Source organism: Hibiscus syriacus, unplaced genomic scaffold, assembly GCF_006381635.1.
Source record: "Hibiscus syriacus cultivar Baekdansim isolate YM2019G1 unplaced genomic scaffold, ASM638163v2 tig00110819_pilon, whole genome shotgun sequence".
Taxonomy (NCBI): domain Eukaryota; kingdom Viridiplantae; phylum Streptophyta; class Magnoliopsida; order Malvales; family Malvaceae; genus Hibiscus; species Hibiscus syriacus.
Window position 1 is genome coordinate 710648 of NW_024062875.1, and position 22942 is coordinate 733589.

Genomic DNA, 22942 nt, shown 5'->3' on the forward strand with positions numbered 1-22942 from the left:
ATGTTCTAATTATGTTTTAATTTATGATTATGATTGTAAATCTTTATTGTAATTCTGGATATTTCTTCTATTTAATAAAACTAACGGCTTCCAGTAAAAAATGAAATAATAATAAATAATTAAAATAGAATATTAAATACAATACCCAATAAAATGAAACATAAATCTAAAAATTAATATTATCAAATTCCATAAAAGTATATAATATATTAAATATTATTATAAGACTTATAACAGATGAACAAATTTAGTTATTGTAAGTTCTATCGGCCAAGCTCAGGGTGTTTAAGGCGACATTGGTGTACGCATTGGGCTTGGGGTTGTTCATCCTCAAATCCCAATACATACATTCAAATATTTCAGTCTTTCTAAATTTGTAAGGCCCAATCATAGTTAATTAATCATTTATTTTATTTTATTTTATTTTACTGATGAAATTCTAATTCGATAATAATTTTAATTATATTTTTAATAATTAATTATAATTGAAGTTATTGAATCATCTTAGTGGTAAAAAGGAATGTTTGTCATCCTTAGTGGACCCAAATTTATGTAGTTGTTTCTACAGAGTGTATATATATTATCAATAATTTAAAAATATTTGGAATAAATATTATATTGTAATCACACTAAATTATTTTTAAAAATTAATTGTTATTGTAATTCCTTAAAAATATAATTATTAATATATTTTAGGTTCTTTTTGTATTAATATTAAATTCGTTAAAAAAATAAGTAAACAAACAACAATTGATTAATTTAGTTCCGAATTCCAGAAGTAATATTAATACGAAAAACAACGACCAATAATAATAAAAGCAAATCACTTGCCAAGTCACTTGGACATTGATGGGTTTGAAATTCGATTTATTTTCAATGTTAAATTGTTTTAATTATTAACAATTAATATTTTTAAAAAAACTTTTGTCAATTAATTAATCATTTTTTATATATTTATATAATATTCATATATTTTATATGTTGTTAGACTGTGCCTTCCTCGTATTTAGAATTAAATTAAAATACTCAAACTAATAACTTTAAAATTATTACAATAACGATAATACCAATAAAATTAAAATTCAATCGTTATATTATATAAGTATTTATATATTCATATTGTATTGGTATTGCGTTTACATTCGTATTTTATAATGTAATCGGATTAAAAAGGATAAAGTTGAGTGAACATGCTTATCAATCGCATCAAATCTTTATTATACACACGAATCATTCAACCGAAATTGTTTATAAAATAGATTTGATTGACGGTCAATTAAGAATAGCCACCGGACACAAAAACAAATTTGATTGGGTTTAGGAGATTTATTTGGATTTGGATTTTTCTTCATTGTCACAATTAATTTTCATTTGATGATATTAGTGGACACAAGATCTGTAATCAAATCATTCGACGAAAAGAAAATACAAGAGAGAAGATTTAGAAGTTTGAAGAAGAAGAAGATTTCTTGAATATGTTGCAGTCTCATATAGAATATTTATTAGGGAAATAAAAAGCAATGTTATGCCCCCTCTTCTTTTAACATTTTTAAAGATTAATTGTCTAATCGAATTTATATCAAATTGAACTTATGAAATTCAAGTTTAGTCAAATCAAAATTTTGAGTTTCTGTTCAAATTTAATTATAAATGTTTATAATATTATTTATAATGTTATAGTATAAATTGATCTAATTTAACGACTTTTTCTAACTATATAAGATATACATATATATACATTTCTTCATTTTTTCCATATTGCAATGCCATTCAATAAATCAAATGTTGTCTAAAATTATAAAATATATTTATAATTTTATTTTCTAAAGAATGTATTTTGAGAGAGAAAGTATCAACGGAAGTATGAAAGCATCGAAAAATGATGAAAAGAAAGAATTTTCAAAAAAATATATAGTAAAAAATAAATTTACTAAAATGCAAACTTAAGATACTTAAATTATAAACATAATACATTCATTGTTAAAAATAGAAATTAAAGTTATATATATATATATATATATATATATATATATATATTCTATAGTATTAGAGGACGTGACTGAAATTTGGACTTAAAATGACTGAAAAATTAGGGGTACGAGAAGTTAGGAGTGAATATTCAAGTTAGTCTACATAAATAAGTTCGAATTAGTCGAATTGACGAATCATATTTCATCGTTCAAACTTCATTTGAATTTTTTTAGTCAGATTGAATGTATAAAATTTGAGTAGAATTAAGTTAATTTTTCAAATCAGATTTTGTTCACCTCTAAACATGTTATAATTATATAATTACACTCAATCATATTAAAATCTAATTACATGATAACTTTTCAGACGGGTCGTTAATTGATATTGATGTTTATCGATATGACTATAATCATCAATCACTGATTTTTTTTTACTATAAACTGCAGTAATTTTTATACATTTGACCCCAAGGTTACCTTTGGTACCTGGTTAATAGATAAACAGCGATACAGGGAGAATCACTCCACAAATTAGAATGCAATCTAAGTACCCCTCTGGCTTTCTGTTTCAGATATATAGGACAATCTGCTTGAATTACCATGCAAAGCTTTGTCACTGCCCCAACCCTCAACATCTCCAAAAGCACTTCTTTGGTTGCTGCATTTTTTGAGATGAATGAAAGTATGCAAACCGCTTGATCATCTGTCGCCGGGGAAACTCTTAGGATCCTTTTAGCCACCATGGCTATGCTTCCTGCATGTCGAAGAAACTCGGCTCTACCTTCGGCGCATGAACATAGATGTGCCAAAAGGTTGAAGATCAGTTCGGATATGTTCTTTTCGGGTTTATCGAGTTCTAATTCGATGACCTCGAAGATGGTGTTGGACTCGACAATCTTCGATTTGTTTCTTCCCAAAATACATATCTGGATCAAAATTTGCAAGGCGGATTTGGTCGCTTGTTGAGAGATTTGCAGTTTTAGTATCCTTAACATTTGTTTAACGAATTCAGGCTTCAATTTTTCCAACAACCTCGTGTTGGCAGCCTCGATCACCCGCTTCAATGTCTGCACTGCGAGTGTCTTGATAACGACGTGATTCTCGATCTCAATCTCCAGAATCCATGTTAAACAGTCGATGAAGTGGTGATTTTCATTCAAAAAATCCTTGATTTCACTAGATGGTGTCCAAATAAGACAAAAAATCCTCAGAGCTTGTTCAACACCCACGGTTTTACTCTCTTTGTAGCATCTTAACAACAACAGAATCACAGCTTTGGCAACTCCAGCTTCCTCCATAGACTTGTTGTTCCTTTCAATGTCCTTTGCCAAGACTTCCATTTTGTTCAAAGCATTTACATACAACCCAGGAACCTCGAATTCACGAACGAGTTGAAGAAAATGAGTCTTACAGAGAGGAGATTTTGGCGGCGTCAGAACCTTATCGACACCACCGTCGCCCGCATTCGCCGTACACCAAGCCTGAATCAACCGCCGGAGCGTGTGGTTTGGCGTTAAATCGGAACCGGACGGCAAAACCTGCTTTGTTACAGGGCAAGTGATGTCCTTGGACGTCTTCAGCCATTTCTCTATGCTCTCTCTGTCGTAGGTAATGCCTGTAACTGCCGTTACAGGGTCTTTCATGATTTGTAGCGATATGGGGCAAATGAAATATTGTGGAATTTCAATGTCATCCATTGGTATAAAGCTCAAATTCGAAGATTAAATTTGCAAGAGACTTGAAAAAAAAAACTAATGTTTTAAAGCCAAAATGGTAAGAGAAAGTGGCTTATATTTATATATAACAAGGAATAGTTCCAAAGTATATTCAAAAAAGTGTTGTCTTCCATGCTTTTTCTTCTTCTACTACTTGTTATACTTTTACCAGTCGTAGTTTCTATATAAGGGTTTTTGAATGGTCAACACATGAGAAACAATGCAAATCACATGTGGTATGGGATTTCTTCCAACTGCTATTGGACCGCCACTTGGAAGTTATTTAGTGGTTCAAAGACAATGGTGGGTCGAAAGGGTTCACTACTTTAACCACTCGGTTAAAAAGAGTGGGTAAGTAATTTTCTTCCTTTTGTGAGATTGGGGTTAACTTTTTTTTTTAGCAAATTGCAAAATTTCTTAGATGATGGTATTTTATTATTTGGCCAAAAGAGAGGATAATGGGAGCACGACTTGCCGACTTGGAATGGAATTTGGGGGAAAGAATGCAGACCAAACCGAACCCATAATAATACTGGCAACTGGCAAGCAAGATGCGTGGAATTCAAACTCTTTTTTTCAGAGCCACCTTCACCCTTTAATGTTATAGTCTACCCAAACGTGTAAATTGCCTACTACAGGTTTAGCTGTGGGTAAAACCTTTTCTTACCCTAATCTGATTTAATTTATTTGTTTATGTACTTGAATCTTCAATGTACTAAAATTATCATTCACATGATGATTAATTTATTGATTATGGAAGTCATTTGAGAATTATGATTTATCATGACTTGAACTTTGGATGATCTGTTATTTAGATATTTTTAATGTTTATTTTTTTTAATAAAGTGTAATATATAAAAAAATAATTATTAAAATAAATCTAAGTTAAATTTATATTTATTGAAATTTGAACCTGAAATTTCAAAATAAAATATTTGGGTTTTCAAGTTTTACATAAAAATTTATAATTAAGATTCCCGGTCAAAGTATATATTCTTTTTATTGATTGAATATGTAAATATTATGAAAGATTAAGAGATGTTGATTTTTCTCGCACATATATAATAATAGCAAGTGTGAATATACTTGCCAATTTCTTGGGCATGTAATGTTATTCTTGTGTTTTCAATTATTGTAGGTCAAACTTTGAATTGATATTCTCAAAGATTATGTAAAATGAGCGAAGAAAATGACAGCTAGATTTCATGGAGTTGGCAAGTTTTGGTTCAGCAATTAGTTCAGAAAAGGCATGTAAAAAAGGCTGAATTTGAAAGGATGAATAAGGGTGACAATGGTGTTGATTATCAAGATAATCTCACGGGAAAGCATCACACATACATGATTCAGTGAAGATTTCATAGCGAAGAATAATAACTTTTGGAAAAAGGATTCCGGCCATGGGGATAATAGCGGTTGTGGTATAGCCTTCGGATGGGCAATATTCATCTGAAAGGGAGGTCCACATGCAGGTGGAAATAGAGATCGCATTGCTCAAGTTGTTCTTCAACATTTGGAACACTGCATTGTCGGTTCAAATCTTGAAGTCAAGAATCTTGCTTCCTTGTTCTTGTCTAAAGAAATTGATGACATCTCTAAAAGCAAAATTGCAGTTTTTGCTAGAGTTTGAAAAAGAAGAATCAAGGTTTCAATGGGGATAGGATTTAGCTTGCTGAGTTTTTTTCATCAGTTACTTCCCAGTCTAAAGGTTCAAGCAAAAATGGTGCAAAGATAGCTAGAAATACCAAACAATTCAAGGAGATACCAATTCTTTCATCCAATTGTCTCTCCAGAATTTTACCTGAGTTCGAACATCGGCCTGATCATACTCAATCCTTTCCAAAAAAACCAACTCGATAGAACATGACCATCCACTAATGAAACCTCTCGAGAAATCAATGTCACGCTCAATGCATGGTCACTTTCCTTATTCCGTCCTTTGTTAGAAAATACGTTGTATTGTTGCACCGAGGACACACAAAACTAAATTGAACCTTTCCCATTCGATTTATTATATTGCCAAAATCTCTGAAAAAGTTACCGAACATTCATGGCCTCAACTTAGGATTATTCACCCATGATAATACAACTTGCGAATCCAACTCCACCTCCACTCTAAAAGTAGTGATTTTCTTCAATTCAACCTCCATTTCCATTGCTAGTTTTATTGCAAGTAGCTTTGCATGATTTGAGCAATTTGCAATGACCGGGCCGGAAAACATAGCACAAATCTCTTATGTTCCCTCAACACTCCTCCACACCCGCCAACACTTTCTTTAAAAGTACGTCAACATTGAACTCGAACCACACTTCTTTTGGTGGTGACCATTCACCCTTCGACTACATTGAATATTTTGTTGCCGGTTGACATTGCTTCGAGTTAAGCCACCAATGTTTCTCCTACTCTACCTCTTCTTCAAAATCATTGATCGTAACTCAACGAGCTGAAACATATCTTCTTAGAATAACGTTTTTCCATAAAAAAATTGTTTTATTTCTTGATAGCCACATTATCCATAACACCGTTGCTATTGTAATGAACCATAAATTTCTGCGAGCCCAATAACAGATTATTTATGCAAACTTCCACAGTTCCATGACTATGGCTATATTCGGCAAACTACACTCCGCCACTGGAAAACTTTAGACCATACTTATTGTGCTCGCCTGCAAGCGACAAAAAGATGGTCTGAATTCCCCGGACCCCCACCACATCATGGACAACTATACGTTGTAGGTTCCATTTCAATTCATATAGCTGACAAAGATTCTTTTGTCGGTATACGATTCAAAATCAGCAATCAAAGAAAGCTTTGAACTAGAGGTGGAACTTTCAATTTTCATATATAATATACTTAAAATCTGGTTCCTCAATAGTACTATTGACTAGCAAATTTGATAGTTTCTTTACAGAAAACACACCTACTTTGTCGTGGATCCACACAATTTGATCCTCCACATCCTACCTCAACCCATTTCAGCATCTTTCACAATTAACTTCTTCAAGGTCGCATTTTCCCTATCCAGTAATGGCCCGCTGAAAAGATCCTGCCAATTAACGCTTTTGAGACTATTATTGATTGCTACTTCATTTAGCACCCTTCCTTTAAAATTTGCTACTCGATACAACCTAGAATAGAAGCGCATTTAAAGGGGCCGAATCACACCAAGAGTTTTCCCAAAAAAGAACCGAACATCCATTACCCACTCACCATCTAAAAGAACCATCGCGAGGCATCCTTCAACTCCATAGGCTTTAATTTTCATTCTTGCATACAATCTCTATATTTTGCTCGAATAACCCTTCTCCATACTGCATCTTTTTCTGACGCATATCGCTTACACCAATTTTAGATTCACAATTCCAGCGCCCCCTTTCTTTTTAGGTAAGCAAATTCTCCTCCATTTCATCTTACCAACCTTTTTACCCCCTTCAGACAAACCCCACAAAAAGTTCTTCCTTAACCTCCTCAAAATAAAACATTGGATCAAAGTTTTTAGCATATAAAAATCAAAGTGATATTCAACTAAACGTTAAGAGTATTTTTGACATTACACCTAATAAATAATTATTCAAGTTCCATCCGGACCGATTAATTTTTTTTCTAGCAAAATAAGTTGTGTTCTTGTTCGGAAAAGAGTAAAATTTTATAATTGGCATGGCGACATCTCTGAGACAATGTCTTTTAGTTTTTTTTCCCTACAAATTCACAAGAATTACCTTCAAATTTTTTTATAAAGATTAAAATAAATGCTTGATAATTAGATTTTTAATAGATAAAATCAAACCCTGTATTATCAAGATATAAATTCATAATTTATGCTAGTTATATATATATAATAAAATATAATTAATTTTATCTGCATTATCAACTATTGGAAAATAAGGTTTCACGCTACATATATTTTATAAAAAAGGCCGGTCGTAATGGTAATAAATTAATGTTGTTTTTCCAGTGAAAATGATGGAGGAAAATAATAATAATAATCTCATTTTATTTAAAAATTAAATTCAGAAACCAATTACGTTTGGATAAATTAGTTGATTTTTTGTTAGGTTAAAATAGAATATTAAAATTGGTTCTATCAATAAGATGGCATCATATGATAACAGTTTAACTAGGCTAAGTAATTGAGAATATTTATGAATGAGTATAAATCAACTTAGACACATAATGTTATCCTCATATGAGTATAATTAGTTAGGGATTGAGAATTAATAATAAATTAAGATATATATATATATAATATAATTGAATCATTATATTAATTATGCTATACTATATGATGAATTAATTTTTTTTGAGAAGTAAAGAGAACTTAAAACCAAAGGTTAAACAAGATTAAGCCTGTGATAAGGAGGTCCTTCAATGTCCCGATTGAGAAGATTCTGAATTTGATCTGGAGCACTTTCATATAAGGTCGGATGAATTAATAATTTAATTTGGTTTTGTAAAGTGTAGCCGATGAGTATATTTTAGTATAATTTAATTAGTTGCTTTAAACAATGAATTACTTGAAGCCAACAACTATAAACGTCATTGATTTTATTCCATGGAAAACTTAAAAACGTAAAAGAAGAATTGTTGAAATGTAAGCTAGTTTCAACATTCAACTGCCAAAATACAGTCTATATAAATACATCCATCAAAACACATTAAATTCACTTCAATTTATCTTCATTGTAATAATCTCGAATGGAGTTTCCATTTCTAGCTCTTACTTGTCTCGTGGCCTTAGCCTTGGTGCTTCCTTTTTCCCACGCCCAAAACTCACCACAAGACTACCTCAACGCTCACAACAGAGCTCGAGCAGCCGTCGGCATTGGCCCTATGACTTGGGACAACACCGTGCCTAATTATGCACGAAACTATGCTAATCAACGCATTCGTGACTGCAACCTTGTGCACTCTGGTGGACCTTAAGGTGAAAACCTTGCCTGGAGCAGCGGTTGGTAAAATAGACTACTGCAAAACGAGACTGTTAGCACTGACAGGAAAGATAAACAATAATGTAAAAGGAACAGATTCGTAAACCGTGTCGTGGTAGAACCACTGCCTTAGAAACGAATTCGCCCCGATGTGTGTAATCGCTACAGTAGGCGGACCGTCCCCCGAGGTTAACACGGTCGCTCCGAATTTCGTACACCCGAAACCGGAGTGGACTGCTTGTGGTATTGCACTTCAACAATTGCATAAAACACTTTGAGAGTGAATTGTAAATGTTGAGAGTATAAGTTGAGAAGCTCAATTCAGCTCTCTATTTATAGGCTAGAAGTAAGGGTAAATTCGTCTAACAAGAAAATCAAATTAAATTTGATTTTAATTATGAATTTAAACCCTTTTATAACTCCTCTTGATGAATCTGGCTCAAAAAAGAGTCCATGTTCATTGCATAAAAATTAAACAGTTATAAATCCTGAAATTAAATCAGATAACTCCTGTAACTCCTGATATTAACAGTTTGTCTCTCCCATGAACAAAGCTTGAAATCAGTCCAGATACATCTTAAATTCTGATTTAATTTAGGAAAATAACAGTTTAATTTATTTAATTTCAGACAACTAATAATCAGTTATTATCATCTGAAATATTCGAACTTTAACAGTCTCAGTAGCCTATAAATATCAGATGAATCTTTCACATTTTTCATTTAATCTTTCGGAGAAAAATTCCTTATGAATTTTCTCTAAAAAGATAGTATTCGCGAGGATGTGTCAAAGACACATATTACCATGCCTTGTTCTCTATCACTCAACAAGGGAATGGAGAATGTGAACCTTAAATACCATTCCCACTAGTATTTCCAACTCTATGTGGGATTGAGCATTATCAACATTCCCCCACTAATGCGAAAGAATTCTTCTAAAACTCGAAAACAATCTTTCCAGAAGAGCAATAGCGAGATTAGTTGCTTAAGCACTAGTGAACGTATCTGGAACTAGTATATAATGATGATGAGCAATCCTTCTCTTAGATAAGTGAAACTAGTCTGGAACTTTCTAAGATGGGGGTAAACTCATAACACACAACTGACCCCTTCATCCACCTGAGTCATCGATGTGTAAGATATATATATACAAAAGTATAGATTTGGCTATCTTACCTCAGGATTTTAGTAAGTGTGCTAGAAAATGACCCAACATATTTCATAGAAGGCGACTAACCCTTCTCACTTACATAGGTTATTTCATCAACTCGATATAAACCACTCTTAATAGGGATATGAAATAATTAAGAGCTTTTATAAAAGCTCAACCTCACAAAGGGTATGATGACTTTCTTCAAGTTCATTATTAATGAACCACCCAAACTCTGGGCTAAGAAATCATTAAGAATAAATATTCAACCTCATAGTTTGGTGAATTCAATATGTCCTTCTCACCAGGAACTCCCATTCAATATGTCATTCTCACTAGGAACTCCCAAACTCTTGGGTTTGAATTCATTAAGAGTTTAATAAAACTCATCCTCTCAAGCGGTAAGTTCATCTAGTCCTTCGCGATTAGAACTACCCACTCAACTTTGGGTTATGAACTTATTAAGAATATATATTCAACCAAAATCGGTAAATTCATCAAGTCTTTCTCACTAAGACCACCCAAAGCATGGGCTATGAATTTATTAAGAGCAATTAAGCTCATCCTGGGCATGCACATTATTCATCATAGGGATAGGCAGTAGGAATGTGCACTATGAGTCTTTCCATGATTTCGTTTGACCACGTGGAACTTAGATAACTATGTTGTGTATCCACCATGAATTCCTCAACCAATGGGCTTTAGGCCCATCCCCCTCAACGAATCTAGGACCAAGGATCTGCTAGGTTCATTTCCGACTTCACATACTCTAAAGAGAGCACTCCATTCTTTATTAAGTGTCTAACTGATTCATGTCTTATGCGAATGTGTCTTTTCTTACCATTGTAAGCTTGGTTCTTAGCCACACATATCATAGTTTGTGAATCACACAATAATGAAATCGGAGGAGTCGGTCTTCCCTACAACGGAATATTTGCTAACAAGCTTATAAGCCACTCGGCTTCTTGTTCAGCTAGGTCAAGAGCTATAAACTCTGACTCCATGGTAGAACGAGCAATACATGTCTTCTTTGATGATTTTCACAAGATTGATGCTCCATCTAAAGTAAAAACATACCCACTCGTAGAGCTTACCTCATCATTATCAGAAACCCAGTTGGCATCATAATATCCTTTTAGTACCGCAGGATAGCCAACAAACTCAAGTTTCCAATCCAAAGTACACTTAAGATACTTCAGTATGCGTCTAAGAACAATCCAATGTTCACCACTCGGATTATGAGTATATCTACTTAGTCTACTCACAGCATAAGCAATATCAGGCCGAGTATAGTTCTTTAAGAACATTAAAATTCCGATTAATTTAGCATATTCTGTTTGGGAAACGCTACTTCCTTTATTCTTAAAGAGATATATGCTAGTGTCATAAGAGTTCGAACAAGGACGACATCAAAACTGTCAAATTTCTTTAACACTTTCTCAAGATAGTGTGCTTGACATAAAGAAAATCCCTTTCCAGTAATTTTGACTCCTAAGATTACATCAACTTCTCCTAGATCCATCATCTCAAATTTAGTGGACAAGAAACCGTATGTTTTGTTAATGGAATCAATGTTAGAACTGAAAATCAACATGTCATCAACATACAAAACTTACGATGACGTAATCAGTATCAAACATCCTCGAATACACGCAAGCATCCGAACCATTCACAACAAAACCAAAACTAAGTATAGTTTTATGAAATTTCTTGTACCATTGTTCTCATATAGATCTCCTCATCTAGATCTCCTTTCAAAAATGCAGTCTTAACATCTATTTGATGTACTCGCAACTTATGAATGAAGACAAGTGCAAATAATGCACGGATCATTGAGATGTTCATAACGGGAGAGTAATGATCAAAGTAGTCTAAAACAAACTTTTGAGTGAACCCTTTGACAACTAGCCTTGCCTTATACCATTGGATCAAACCATCTGGTCTTATTTTCTTCTGGAAGATTCATTTGTTACAGATTGGTTTAAATCCTCTAGGCAAGTAAACTAATTCTCAAGTATGATTAGACATTATCGATTCTAGTTCATCATTAATAGAGCTTTTCTAGAACTAGTATCGATAGATCTTATATCCTTTTAGGATCCTCTTATAATATTTAAGCTATATGATCAGAAAGAGAGTCTAAATCATTTATCTCAGAAATAAAGGAAGTGATAAAATTTGGTCCAAATAGCCTTTTACTTCTTCTAGTCTCGAAATCAATTTCTTGAGAAGACCTAGCAGGAATACTAGAAGAAGTTGATAGAATATTTTCTATTTAAGCTTATGCATTTAATCTACATTTTAAGACACCCTCACATTTCTAACATTTTAGGATATCTATAAGTGTCTTGTAAAACGTGTAAACAAATACTCAATCATACTAGAGTAAAGTTTGTTATGAGTTTTAGCCATAAAACTATATTTTAACAAACTCAAGTTTTGTTTACACATAAATATATTCTCAAAGTTTTGAGAAGTTACAAATCATTAAGATTAAAATGCATAAACCAATATGAAATTCTTTATGACTTTTCCTCATTCAAAATGAATTTCAATTTTTTTCCTAGCATCAGGAAAAATGATCTCAAGTTTAAAACAAGAGATTTTAGCACAAATTATGAAATAGATAATCTCTTTTCTTTCCACTAATTAGGAAAATCACTTAAAGAGATTTAATAGCTACAACACACTTTTCGTAGCAATAGTGTCTAGCATATTCTCATTCATGATATTCAACGTATTAGCCTTAAAGAGATCATCATATATTTTATTTACTATGACTAAATTTGGTATTCCACTCAACCAAATTAATCTCCACTCTTTTAACTTATGCACTAAGTTTAAGAGTTTTTATCTTGTCATAGTATTGGAATAGTGAGCATAGTAATGAACAATGCACCAGGTAGGTTTTTATGAAAGAGAGGTGGTGCACTAGGCACGCTTAAGTACCAAGTCTTCATAGAACCAATCCTAGACATGCACTTTCATACTCATCACACTACTTTCCAATAAATCATTTATGAATTTTCTCTTTCTTTAAATAAGATCTCTTTAAAGAATTATGTTTGATACTTTTACTCACAATAGTATTTTATTAAGCATATATATTTTTGGGCTCACACTACCACCTTAGCCTTAATAGTACTACCATAGTCTTAATAGTGGTTTTTATCTCATTTCATAGTATCCACTGAGTTTTAAAGACTATCTTAAAGGCTCATACAATCTAATTCATGTATTTAAAAGGCATGAATTAACATGCAAAAAGTATAAATAATCTGACCTCGCATGTAGAATCACAATTCCAAATAGACTTGTTCACCATGCATACAACTTCATTCTTTGCATCATCATTTTTAATTAGCATGATCCCAAAATCCATCGTGACAATCACTTCATCTGAACCAACATCTCTTTTGTATCTTCTGAAGTCAAATGAAGAATATACATGGTTAGTCACGAAATTAATTTACTAACAATAATTAAAATAATTTATTATTAGTGACAAGATCCTTATCTTTAGGATTTTGGTATCTTATCTTCAAGAGATTGTGGAAATCAAATCAAATTTAACAACTATTTGATTTTGGAGAATCTTCTCATTTCAGCTCCACCAGCTCCATACTTCTCCAAAAATTACACATGTCCCATGTCTTAACATATTTCTCAAAGGAAATGATTAGTATGGCAACAAATATTTGCAATTATTTCACCTCAGTTTTCAGGAACTGTATAATATTACCCCCCACATGGGAATAAATGATTTCATATTTTCACATGAACCAAATAACATACATACATTATCTCTCATACCGAAATGTCAATGTTCATAACATTATAATAATGTCACTCCTTGATTATAGCATATAAGTTTCAAAACAATCCATATCAACTGTTTTCATTCCATTAATATGCATTAATCTCATGCATTATTATGCATTAAAATATAAAATAGCTTCTTTCACCAAAATAATAAATATGGTTTCGGTTTCTTCACATCAACCATTACAAAGCATTTTCATTGAGACCATAACAACCGAAGAAACCATGAAATGTATTTAATGCCATAAGTTACAACTATATTTATTTTTAAAATCAAACCTCATGCATTTGATTTTAATCAAACGTTTCATTATTCATGGTTCTTCACTAATCTCGTAAATCATAACAGCTAAATAAATAATTATAAAATAAATAATTTCATAATTATAATAACCACCATTTTAACGTTTATTGAAACAATAAACGTATACTAATTTTTATTCTTTACCACCAAATTGTAATTCCAAACATTCTGGCTTTAATTAACCATTTAAAATGGTTTAAAACTTTCTTTAAAAAACCATTTAATAAGAAAGATTTATTTCATTGCACCAATTAATGGCCCCATGAAACCTATTAAATCATATTTGCAATTCAAATACCAAAAAACGTAAGTAATTATTTCCATTGCTTTAAAGAACATTATAACATTAAATTGAAACTAGGAAACAAATACTTAATTTTAAAGGATATAATATTATTACCTTTAATAATAGCATCTTTGTAACTTACGAATTTTTCCAGCCTGCCAATGAGACTTCTCATTTGCTTTCAACCATTTTGAAATTCACGAATATTTCTGAACACCATCAGTATTCTCAATCAAGTTCAACAACTTCTTCATTAGTTGCTCGAATGAGTTTTGCAACAATATTTGAATTCGTTTCTAAATTGTTGGTAAAATAGACTGCTGCAAAACGAGACTGTTAGCACTGACAGGAAAGATAAACAATAATGTAAAAGGAATAGATTCGTAAACCGTTTCGTGGTAGAACCACTGTCTTAGAAACGAATTCGCCCCGATGTGTGTAATCGCTACAGTATGCGGACCGTCCCCCGAGGTTAACACGGTCGCTCCGAATTTCGTACACCCGAAACCGGAGTGGACTGCTGGTGGTATTACACTTTAACTATTGCAGAAAACACTTTGAGAGTGAATTGTGAATGTTGAGAGTATAAGTTGAGAAGCTCAATTCAGCTCTCTATTTATAGGCTAGAAGTAAGGGTAAATTCGTCCAACAAGAAAATCAAATTAAATTTGATTTTAATTATGAATTTATACCCTTTTGTAACTCCTCTTGATGAATCTGGCTCAAAAAAGAGTCCATGTTCATTGCATAAAAATTAAACAGTTATAACTCCTGAAATTAAATCAGATAACTCCTGTAACTCCTGATATTAACAGTTTGTCTCTCCCATGAACAAAGCTTGAAATCAGTCCAGATACATCTTAAATTCTTATTTAATTTAGGAAAATAACAATTTAATTTATTTAATTTCAGACAACTAATAATCAGTTATTATCATCTGAAATATTCGAACTTTAACAGTCTCAGTAGCCTATAAATATCAGATGAATCTTTCACATTTTTCATTTAATCTTTCGGAGAAAAAATCCTTATGAATTTTTTTAAAAAAGATAGTATTCGCGAGGATGTGTCAAAGACACATATTACCATGCCTTGTTCTCTATCACTCAACAAGGGAATGGAGAATGTGAACCTTAAATACCATTCCCACTAGTATTTCCAACTCTATGTGGGATTGAGCATTATCAACAGCGGTGATCTATCGGGCACTGATGCCGTGAGATTGTAGGTTAATGAGAGGGCCGACTATGATTACAATTCCAACAGCTGTGCATCAGGCAAGGTTCGCGGGCATTACACACAAGTGGTTTGGCGTAACTCGGTTCGTCTTGGATGTGCTAAGGTGAGGTGCAACAATGGTGGAACGTTCATTGGTTGCAACTATGCTCCTCCAGGCAATATCCGCGGCCAAAGACCTTACTAAAATGCTCCTTTTGCTTAAAATCAACTTAATTATCTACAATAAAAATGTTGTGTATACGTGTGTACTGATTAGCCTATGCATGGCATATAATAATAAGGAATGAATGTATTTCGATTTGCTATTATAATTTTAGTATGATGAAAGATAATGAAATATAACTATTTTGAATATGCTTTTTTATTTTTATTTTTCTCTCACCCAAGAGACTTTTTAAGAAAATATAGAAAATGTTTAAAGTCATAAAAATAAAAGGGGTATTTATAATGTTAGTGAACCATATCATTATACAATATTATATAGTATTTAGAATAGATATTATTTTGTAAAATTATTTTGTAAATCACTTTAACATAATCAAAATAAAAAATTAAGATTGTGTTTAATAAATCATGGACGGATAAAAAAAATAAAAAATTAGAATCTAAAATTTTGTACTCAATTCTTTTAAAAGAATGAGATGTAAATTTCCTTTTTCCCCCTTTTTTATTACATTAAACTAAATTTAATAAATTTTTAAAAAAAAATAAGAGGTATGTAATTACTCCCTACTCCACCACATATATCTTCCCGTGCAATCACTACAGCAAAACAGGTTTTTAGCGGTGTTTTCTCAATTATATAGCGGCGTTTTTAAGCGTCGTTAAACCTTTGTGGCGCAAAAACAAACGCTGCAAAAAGCGCCGCTGAAACAAACGCTACAAAAGGTAGCACCGTTTGTGAACGAAAAACGCCGCTAAAGGATATGTTTTTTAGCGGAGTTTTATTTACAAGCACCATTAAAGGTTATGATATTTAGCAGCGTTTTTTACAAACGCCGCTATTTATCTTTTCTTTTATGGTGTTTTATCCCAAAAACGCCGCTAAATGTTCTGACATATAGTGGCGTTTGTTCCCAAAACACAGCTAAATGTTATGTCATATAGTGGCATTTGTGAATGTAAAACGCCGATATTGACTACGTATATAGTGGTGTTTTCCAAAAAACGCCGGTATTGACTATGTATTTAGTGACTTTTTTTTACAAACGTCGCGATTTTACGGTGTGTTTTGTAAAGTTTTAATTAGGTGAATGAAATTGGATTGTTTGATACACGATGTGTATATGTATATGTGTATTATTCTATATTGGTTACGTGTAGATATTATATAAATTCAAGTATCCGAGGTATATAAACCAACTTTGAATGTGTTAATTGAAGTTAGGATTTATCTAACATTATCCAAAGTTATTGTGTACAATATATTTATTAACACTTCAAAGTATACGATGGTTAATAATCTAAATATTCGAGTTCTGTAACTGTATTAGGAGCACAGGAGACTATATTAAAGAGTATGTGGACAAACATGTATTCAATTTCTTGAAGTTCTTGATTAAACAGCAATTAAAAAAGAACTAGTATTGGATGGTAGGAAGCCATTAAGAAGTTGGCGTTGTTGATTGCTAATTTAGAAGCCAAGCATGCGTCCACAGCTTCAGCAACAGTGAGGAAAATGCAATCGGCTCCAATTTTCTCCACAAGTTTCGATAGCTTTAGCTTGTGGATCACTTGCCACCTCAAATTTACAATTGCTAACTTTGGAAAAAGATTATATCTTAAAAATTATGTAGTTCTAGGGATAGGTATAAAGATTACCATCTCGATCGTTGAGCTTACTTTTATGCCTCGTGAAACCAGATTGGTGTGCAGTTCTTCGAGCGCCAGAATTCCAGAAGTGTCAATGTTTAGCGCATCTGCCACAAAAGAGACATACTCTAAAATTGTCTCTCATTTTGCCCCTTTATTTTGTAAACTGTAGGATGATTATTTAAACTCACTGGTCATGTCGAGGATTAAGATTTGAAGTCTGTCCTTTCCAGTTTCTTCTGCTCCATTCTCATCTTCTGTCACTAACCTTGTTATTCTGAAACAACAAAATGCGATGTTATGTGGAAGGGGAAAGGTTTCCACACAGGGTTCGGACTGATTTTGCAAACTAATAGTTTCTTTCACCGGTGAGTTACAGTTGCATTCATACCTTTCTTTGAGGAAATTGGCATTGGCAAAGCGAAGTAAGCTAGAGTTGATGCCAAGTGTCAATAATCCTGGAGTTTTACTGGCCATGGGATACTGATCCACTTCACAAAACATTTTTGTCCTTGGAAGTCTTCCCAGTTGTCCAACGGCTGGTCCAATGGATTGCAACAATAACTTGAGAAATGATGCAATTTATACAATATGATTCCTCTCCCATTTTACATGCAATTGTGAGAATTTCTCCATTATAATTTCAACCCAAAAACACAAGATAAAGCAAATCATAACCAAGAGTAATCTATTCACCAGGTCAACTCAAACAACCACTACCAGAAACATCAAATGAAACAGTTACCAATAGAATTCAACATTCCAGGTTCACCTAAAATGAAATCTTTGAAACCCAATAAAAAAAAGGGGAAAGCTAAGGAAGAACTCACCTCTCCAAATCTCGACCCATAAGCCTCCTTGTTCCCACAGAAAACCCAAGTATCACACAAGCAAGGGCCATCATTTCCAGTACACATGGCCTCACAAGACTCTATTTCAAGTGAATCACTTAAACGCCACTAATGTTCGAGTATTTAACGGCGTTTGTCTAAAAACGCCACTAAAGTATGAGTCTATAGCGGCGTTTATATAAAAACGCCGCTAAATTACTAGTATTTGCGGCGTTTTTGCTTAAAACGTCACTAAAGTTCCAGGTTTTAGCGGCGTTTGTCAAAAACACCACTAAAGTACAAGGTTTTAGCGGCGTTTGTCTAAAAATGCCACATATGTATCCTATTGCGGTATTTGTTAAATAAACGCACTAAAGTACGAGTTTTAGCAGTGTTTGTTGTAAAACACCGTTAATGTTACCATTTAGTGGCGTTTTGAATATAAACGCCGCGATATGTACAAATTTAGTGGTGCTTTCTTTGAAAACGCCACTACAAACACCGATATATACATGTTTTGCTGTAGTGAATAAATATCAAGTAATTCAATTTAGATGTAATTTTTAGTGATTGCACAAATATGACATGTTTCTATTAACATTGTATTTAATTGATCTCACTTAACTAAATATATTTTTTAATAGCATGGAGTGATTATAATATAGTATTTGTTTAGATTTTTTTTTAATTATTGACAATGTGTACATACCCAACAAACATAACTGTTCGAATACAGGACCTCTAAGGAAAACAACACTCTCTTTAACCACTAAGACTATTGAAGGGTTTTTAATTAATTATAATTAAATGCCTCAATTATTCTTAAATTATGAGGCAAATAGGTGGTAATTGGACTGGTTATGTTCGTAATTAGTCATAATAACTTTGTAAACTTTTTTTATTATTTTTAAGATTTAAATATACATTTGAAACTTGAATCTTGTAACTTTCTTTTGGTTGGTACTTAGAGAACTTTTACTAATAAATTTGTATCTAAACTTTAATTTTATCGATTGTTTTAGTACTTTTATTAACAACGTTAACGATTGATGTTATGACAACATAAGATGTGTTGAATGTCGATAATGATCTTATCATTTACTTTTTATAAGTCTTTAAAAATTATGTGGCAATTTTTTTTTTGAATGATCCAATTACAGGGATGGTTATTTCACCTTAATATGACGAGTTTCGACACGATTCTGTAAGTTTTTTATTTTAAAATTTTGAGTTTGAATCAGGTTTTTTAAGGATAAGGTCGGGTTATGATCGGTTTTAGGATGACAAAAATCTTACTCGACTAACATAATATTATAAATATAATTATAATTATCTCTTATATATTTAAAAATAATTACAATAATCCCTTTGTATTTTTTTACTTAAGTTATTATTTTACCTAATAAAAAATAATTACATATATACATGTCAGCTCAAGTTTTAACTTAAAAATACCGGATCAATTTTGAATTAAGTGAGATCTTCCTGAATTCGGGTCGGGTCAAACATGATTGGAGGGGGTTTAATTTAAGATTTGGTTTGGGTGAGTAAAAAAATTAATCCGATCTACCAACAACTATCCTTAACTCTAAACAAAGGTTGGTGTCAAATTCCACAAACTAATATTTTCTTCATAAAAAAGAACCCTAAATCATCAAAACTATCATAATGATAATAATGTTCCAACAATTATGACTTTTTAACAATATTTATGATTTTAAAAATTTTCTTCGTGAACTCGTTGAGTGGTCTTAATGGTGAAAGAGAGTGTTGTTCTTTCTTGAGATCTTAGGTTCGAGTTGATGTGTCTGTAGAGTATATGTACATTGTTAATAATTAAAAAAATATAAACAGATACTATCTTTTAATCACTCTAGACTATTAAATTTTTTTATGTTAATATACATGACTCTAAAAAATACATCTAAAGTTGATTTTTAATAGTTGAAATAGAATAATAAAAGAATGGTAAATATAGTTTAATTTTTTTTGGACCATACCTATTTCTGACATTTTGATTCAAATGAGTATATATAGTTAGGCGGTGATAGATTTAGATGTATTTTTTAGAGTGGACACATGTATATTAACATAAAATTTTCTAATTATATTTTAAATTCCTACTGATTTTTAACACCATAAAATTTTTAAACGGGTAGGCATAAATAAAATCTCAGGATGAATACCTTCAGTAAAATGCATAACTAATCGAAAAAAATTCGGATTTCAATATGAACACATGTCCACTCTGAATAAGCTATTGATGTACCATTGTATTTAGCTTTAGTTTAAACTTATAATTTCTAATTACACTTTAAATTCCTACTGATTTCTTCTGTTATTTACATGAAACGATTTTTTCACAATTTTGTTTTTACTTATGATTTCGGATTATATTTTTGATTTAATAAAAGAAAACATAAATTTTAACAAAGTCATCAAAGAAAAAGAAAAGCAAATTACAACCCCTTTTATAATTAATTTCAATTCAAACGTGATTCATTTCACCAGTGTGTATGATATCGATTTTGAAAAAGCCTAGTGTCCAACCTAGTTGTAATGTGGTTCAAAAGAATAATATAATTATATAGGCAGCACATACGTATGATTGTTATTTCATAGAGTAAATAACATTACGTGTTTGAGTATTACAAACGAGGCGGCTTTCATGAACCCTAATGTACATGCAATTTCCAATTAAAAATAAACCATCTTCCCATTATTTTCTAAAATAACCAAATCGGCAAAGGAAGAGGCAAATAATATAACCAAATTGCCAACAACAGCTTGAAACGCTAATGGTTTTTATTTCATGGAAAGTTCTTAAATATTAAAGATTAAATCTTGAAAGACTAACCTAATTTGAACATTCAACAGCCAAAATAATAACTGTCTATAAATACCTCCATCAAAACACATAAAATTCATCTCACACTTCATACTCTCCTCATTGCAATGTCCTAAATTGAATCTAATCTCAAATGGAGTTTTCCTTAGCTCTTACTTGTCTCATGGCCATGGCCTTAGCCTTGGTCCTTCCCTCCCATGCCCAAAACTCGCCTCAAGACTACCTTAACGCTCACAACACAGCTCGAACGGCTGTCGGTGTTGAACCGATGACTTGGGACGACACCGTGGCTGCCTATGCACAGAGCTATGCTAATCAGCGCATTGGTGATTGTGACCTTGTGCACTCTGGTGGACCTTACGGTGAGAACCTTGCCTGGGGCAGCGGCGACCTATCCGGCACTGACGCCGTAACAATGTGGGTTAATGAGGGTGCCGACTACGATTACGGCTCCAACAGTTGTGCTTCAGGCAAGGTTTGTGGGCATTACACTCAAGTAGTTTGGCGCAACTCGGTTCGTCTTGGTTGTGCTAAGGTGACATGCGACAGTGGTGGAACTTTCATTACTTGCAACTACGATCCTGCAGGCAATGTTATTGGTGAAAAGCCGTACTAAAAAGTTTATTTTCATTAAAAATCTTCCAAAATAAAAATGCTATATATATATATATATATATATATATATATATATAAGGAAGGAATGGATGTTTTATGATCATTTTGATTTGCTTTGTACTTTTATCATAATGAAAAAGATACAGTAATCTTTAAATAAACTTCTCTTTTTTTAAGATTTATGTTTCATGTACACTTCAATTGTCGGGTCTTCCTTACCACCACAAACGATACTTATTGCATGCAAGTTTCACATCTCCTCCCCATATCCATATTAGCAACATCACATACATCCCACGTAACATGCCACGAGCTACACCTTATCGATAAGTCGTAGCCTTCTCCACGTAGTCTAACTTCATCCAATGGCGACGGATCTAAAAGAAATTTTAAGGGTGGATGATACATGTACCAAAACTCATAATCGTGATGGATTGACAAGGAGAAAGCCCAACACATTTCCATATGCATCGAAAGGGAAGTGGGCCACAAATTCACAATTGGATCATCCAATTAAGACTAGAATAGAAGTAGACTTGTGGAGACTTTTTGAATGATATCAAGGTATTATTTGATCGACGTGTCTTCTTGAAAATGAAAAAAACAGTTCTCTTAATTTTCTAAGAGCGCTTGAAATGCGTCAATCCTATGTTGAAAATTCAAGATACGTTCATTTTAGTTAAGGCGGTGAATGCAAAAATTCTTATTAAAGAGATTAATATGGAATTTTATAAATATTACAAATTTGAGCCTTACAACCCCAACAGTAGGTCAGGTTTGTGGGCATTACACTCAAGTGGTTTGGCGCAACTCGGTTAGGCTCGGTTGTGCTAAGGTGACATGCAACAATGGTGCAACATAGGTGAAAAACCGTTCTAAAAAAGCTTCTTTTGATTAAAAACCTTCAAAATAAAAAAGCTATATATATATATATAGTTATATGCATGTACTAATCGGCTGCATGGCAGATAATGAATGAGGGAGGAATGGATGTTTTGTTATTTTGATTTGCTTTGTACTTTTATAGTAATTAATAGGATACTGAAATCTTTGAATAATGATTTATGTTTGATGCAATAATAATATATAATTCTATATATTTTTAATATGATAGGCCATAGAAAATTAAAACTTAAATTTATTTAATTTATAAATAGAGTTATACACCTACAATACATAATAATTTTTACAATAAATGTTAGGACTTTAAAAAAAATAAAGTGAGATCAATATAAAATAAGGCATGCGCAAGAGATAAAATTTAATGTGATTCAACTTTGTCAACCTCCACGGATGAAAAGAATAATAACTCATTACATATGTAGAAATTACGAAAAGTAAAAACACACGAGATCACATTTATCCTAAAATTCGGTATTTATATCAAAATCTGGAGTATCCCAAATCACTTTCATAATATCCCAC

The 22942-nt window shown here is 32.3% G+C and overlaps 2 protein-coding genes, 1 long non-coding RNA gene and 1 pseudogene across 3 annotated transcripts; 2 read left to right on the forward strand and 2 right to left on the reverse strand.

The window, feature by feature from the left end:
* Nucleotides 1-2437: 2437 nt before the first annotated feature.
* On the reverse strand, nt 2438-12200 carry LOC120142058 (E3 ubiquitin-protein ligase PUB24-like). Its single transcript, XM_039156817.1, has 3 exons — nt 12190-12200; nt 8554-8557; nt 2438-3677 (listed from the first exon to the last, which is right to left on the reverse strand). Exon 3 carries the CDS (start codon nt 3665-3667, stop codon nt 2444-2446), a length of 1224 nt encoding a protein of 407 aa, XP_039012748.1. The 5' UTR covers nt 3668-3677; nt 8554-8557; nt 12190-12200; the 3' UTR covers nt 2438-2443.
* Nucleotides 8380-15764, forward strand: LOC120142061 (annotated as a pseudogene).
* Nucleotides 15765-17385: 1621 nt separating this feature from the next.
* LOC120142063 lies at nt 17386-17756 on the reverse strand. Its single transcript, XR_005517817.1, has 2 exons — nt 17616-17756; nt 17386-17501 (listed from the first exon to the last, which is right to left on the reverse strand). It is a non-coding gene; the product is annotated as an uncharacterized LOC120142063 (long non-coding RNA).
* A 3257-nt stretch (nt 17757-21013) lies between these two features.
* LOC120142062 (pathogenesis-related protein 1-like) lies at nt 21014-21561 on the forward strand. The gene has a single exon (XM_039156819.1). The coding sequence runs from the start codon at nt 21036-21038 to the stop codon at nt 21516-21518; it is 483 nt and encodes a 160-aa protein (XP_039012750.1). The 5' UTR covers nt 21014-21035; the 3' UTR covers nt 21519-21561.
* Nucleotides 21562-22942: the final 1381 nt, after the last annotated feature.

Bases quoted from the DNA above. Each gene is read 5' to 3' on its own strand.
- LOC120142058 (XM_039156817.1), bottom strand. From the start codon at position 3,667: ATGGATGACATTGAAATTCCACAATATTTCATTTGCCCCATATCGCTA.
- LOC120142062 (XM_039156819.1), top strand. From the start codon at position 21,036: ATGGAGTTTTCCTTAGCTCTTACTTGTCTCATGGCCATGGCCTTAGCC.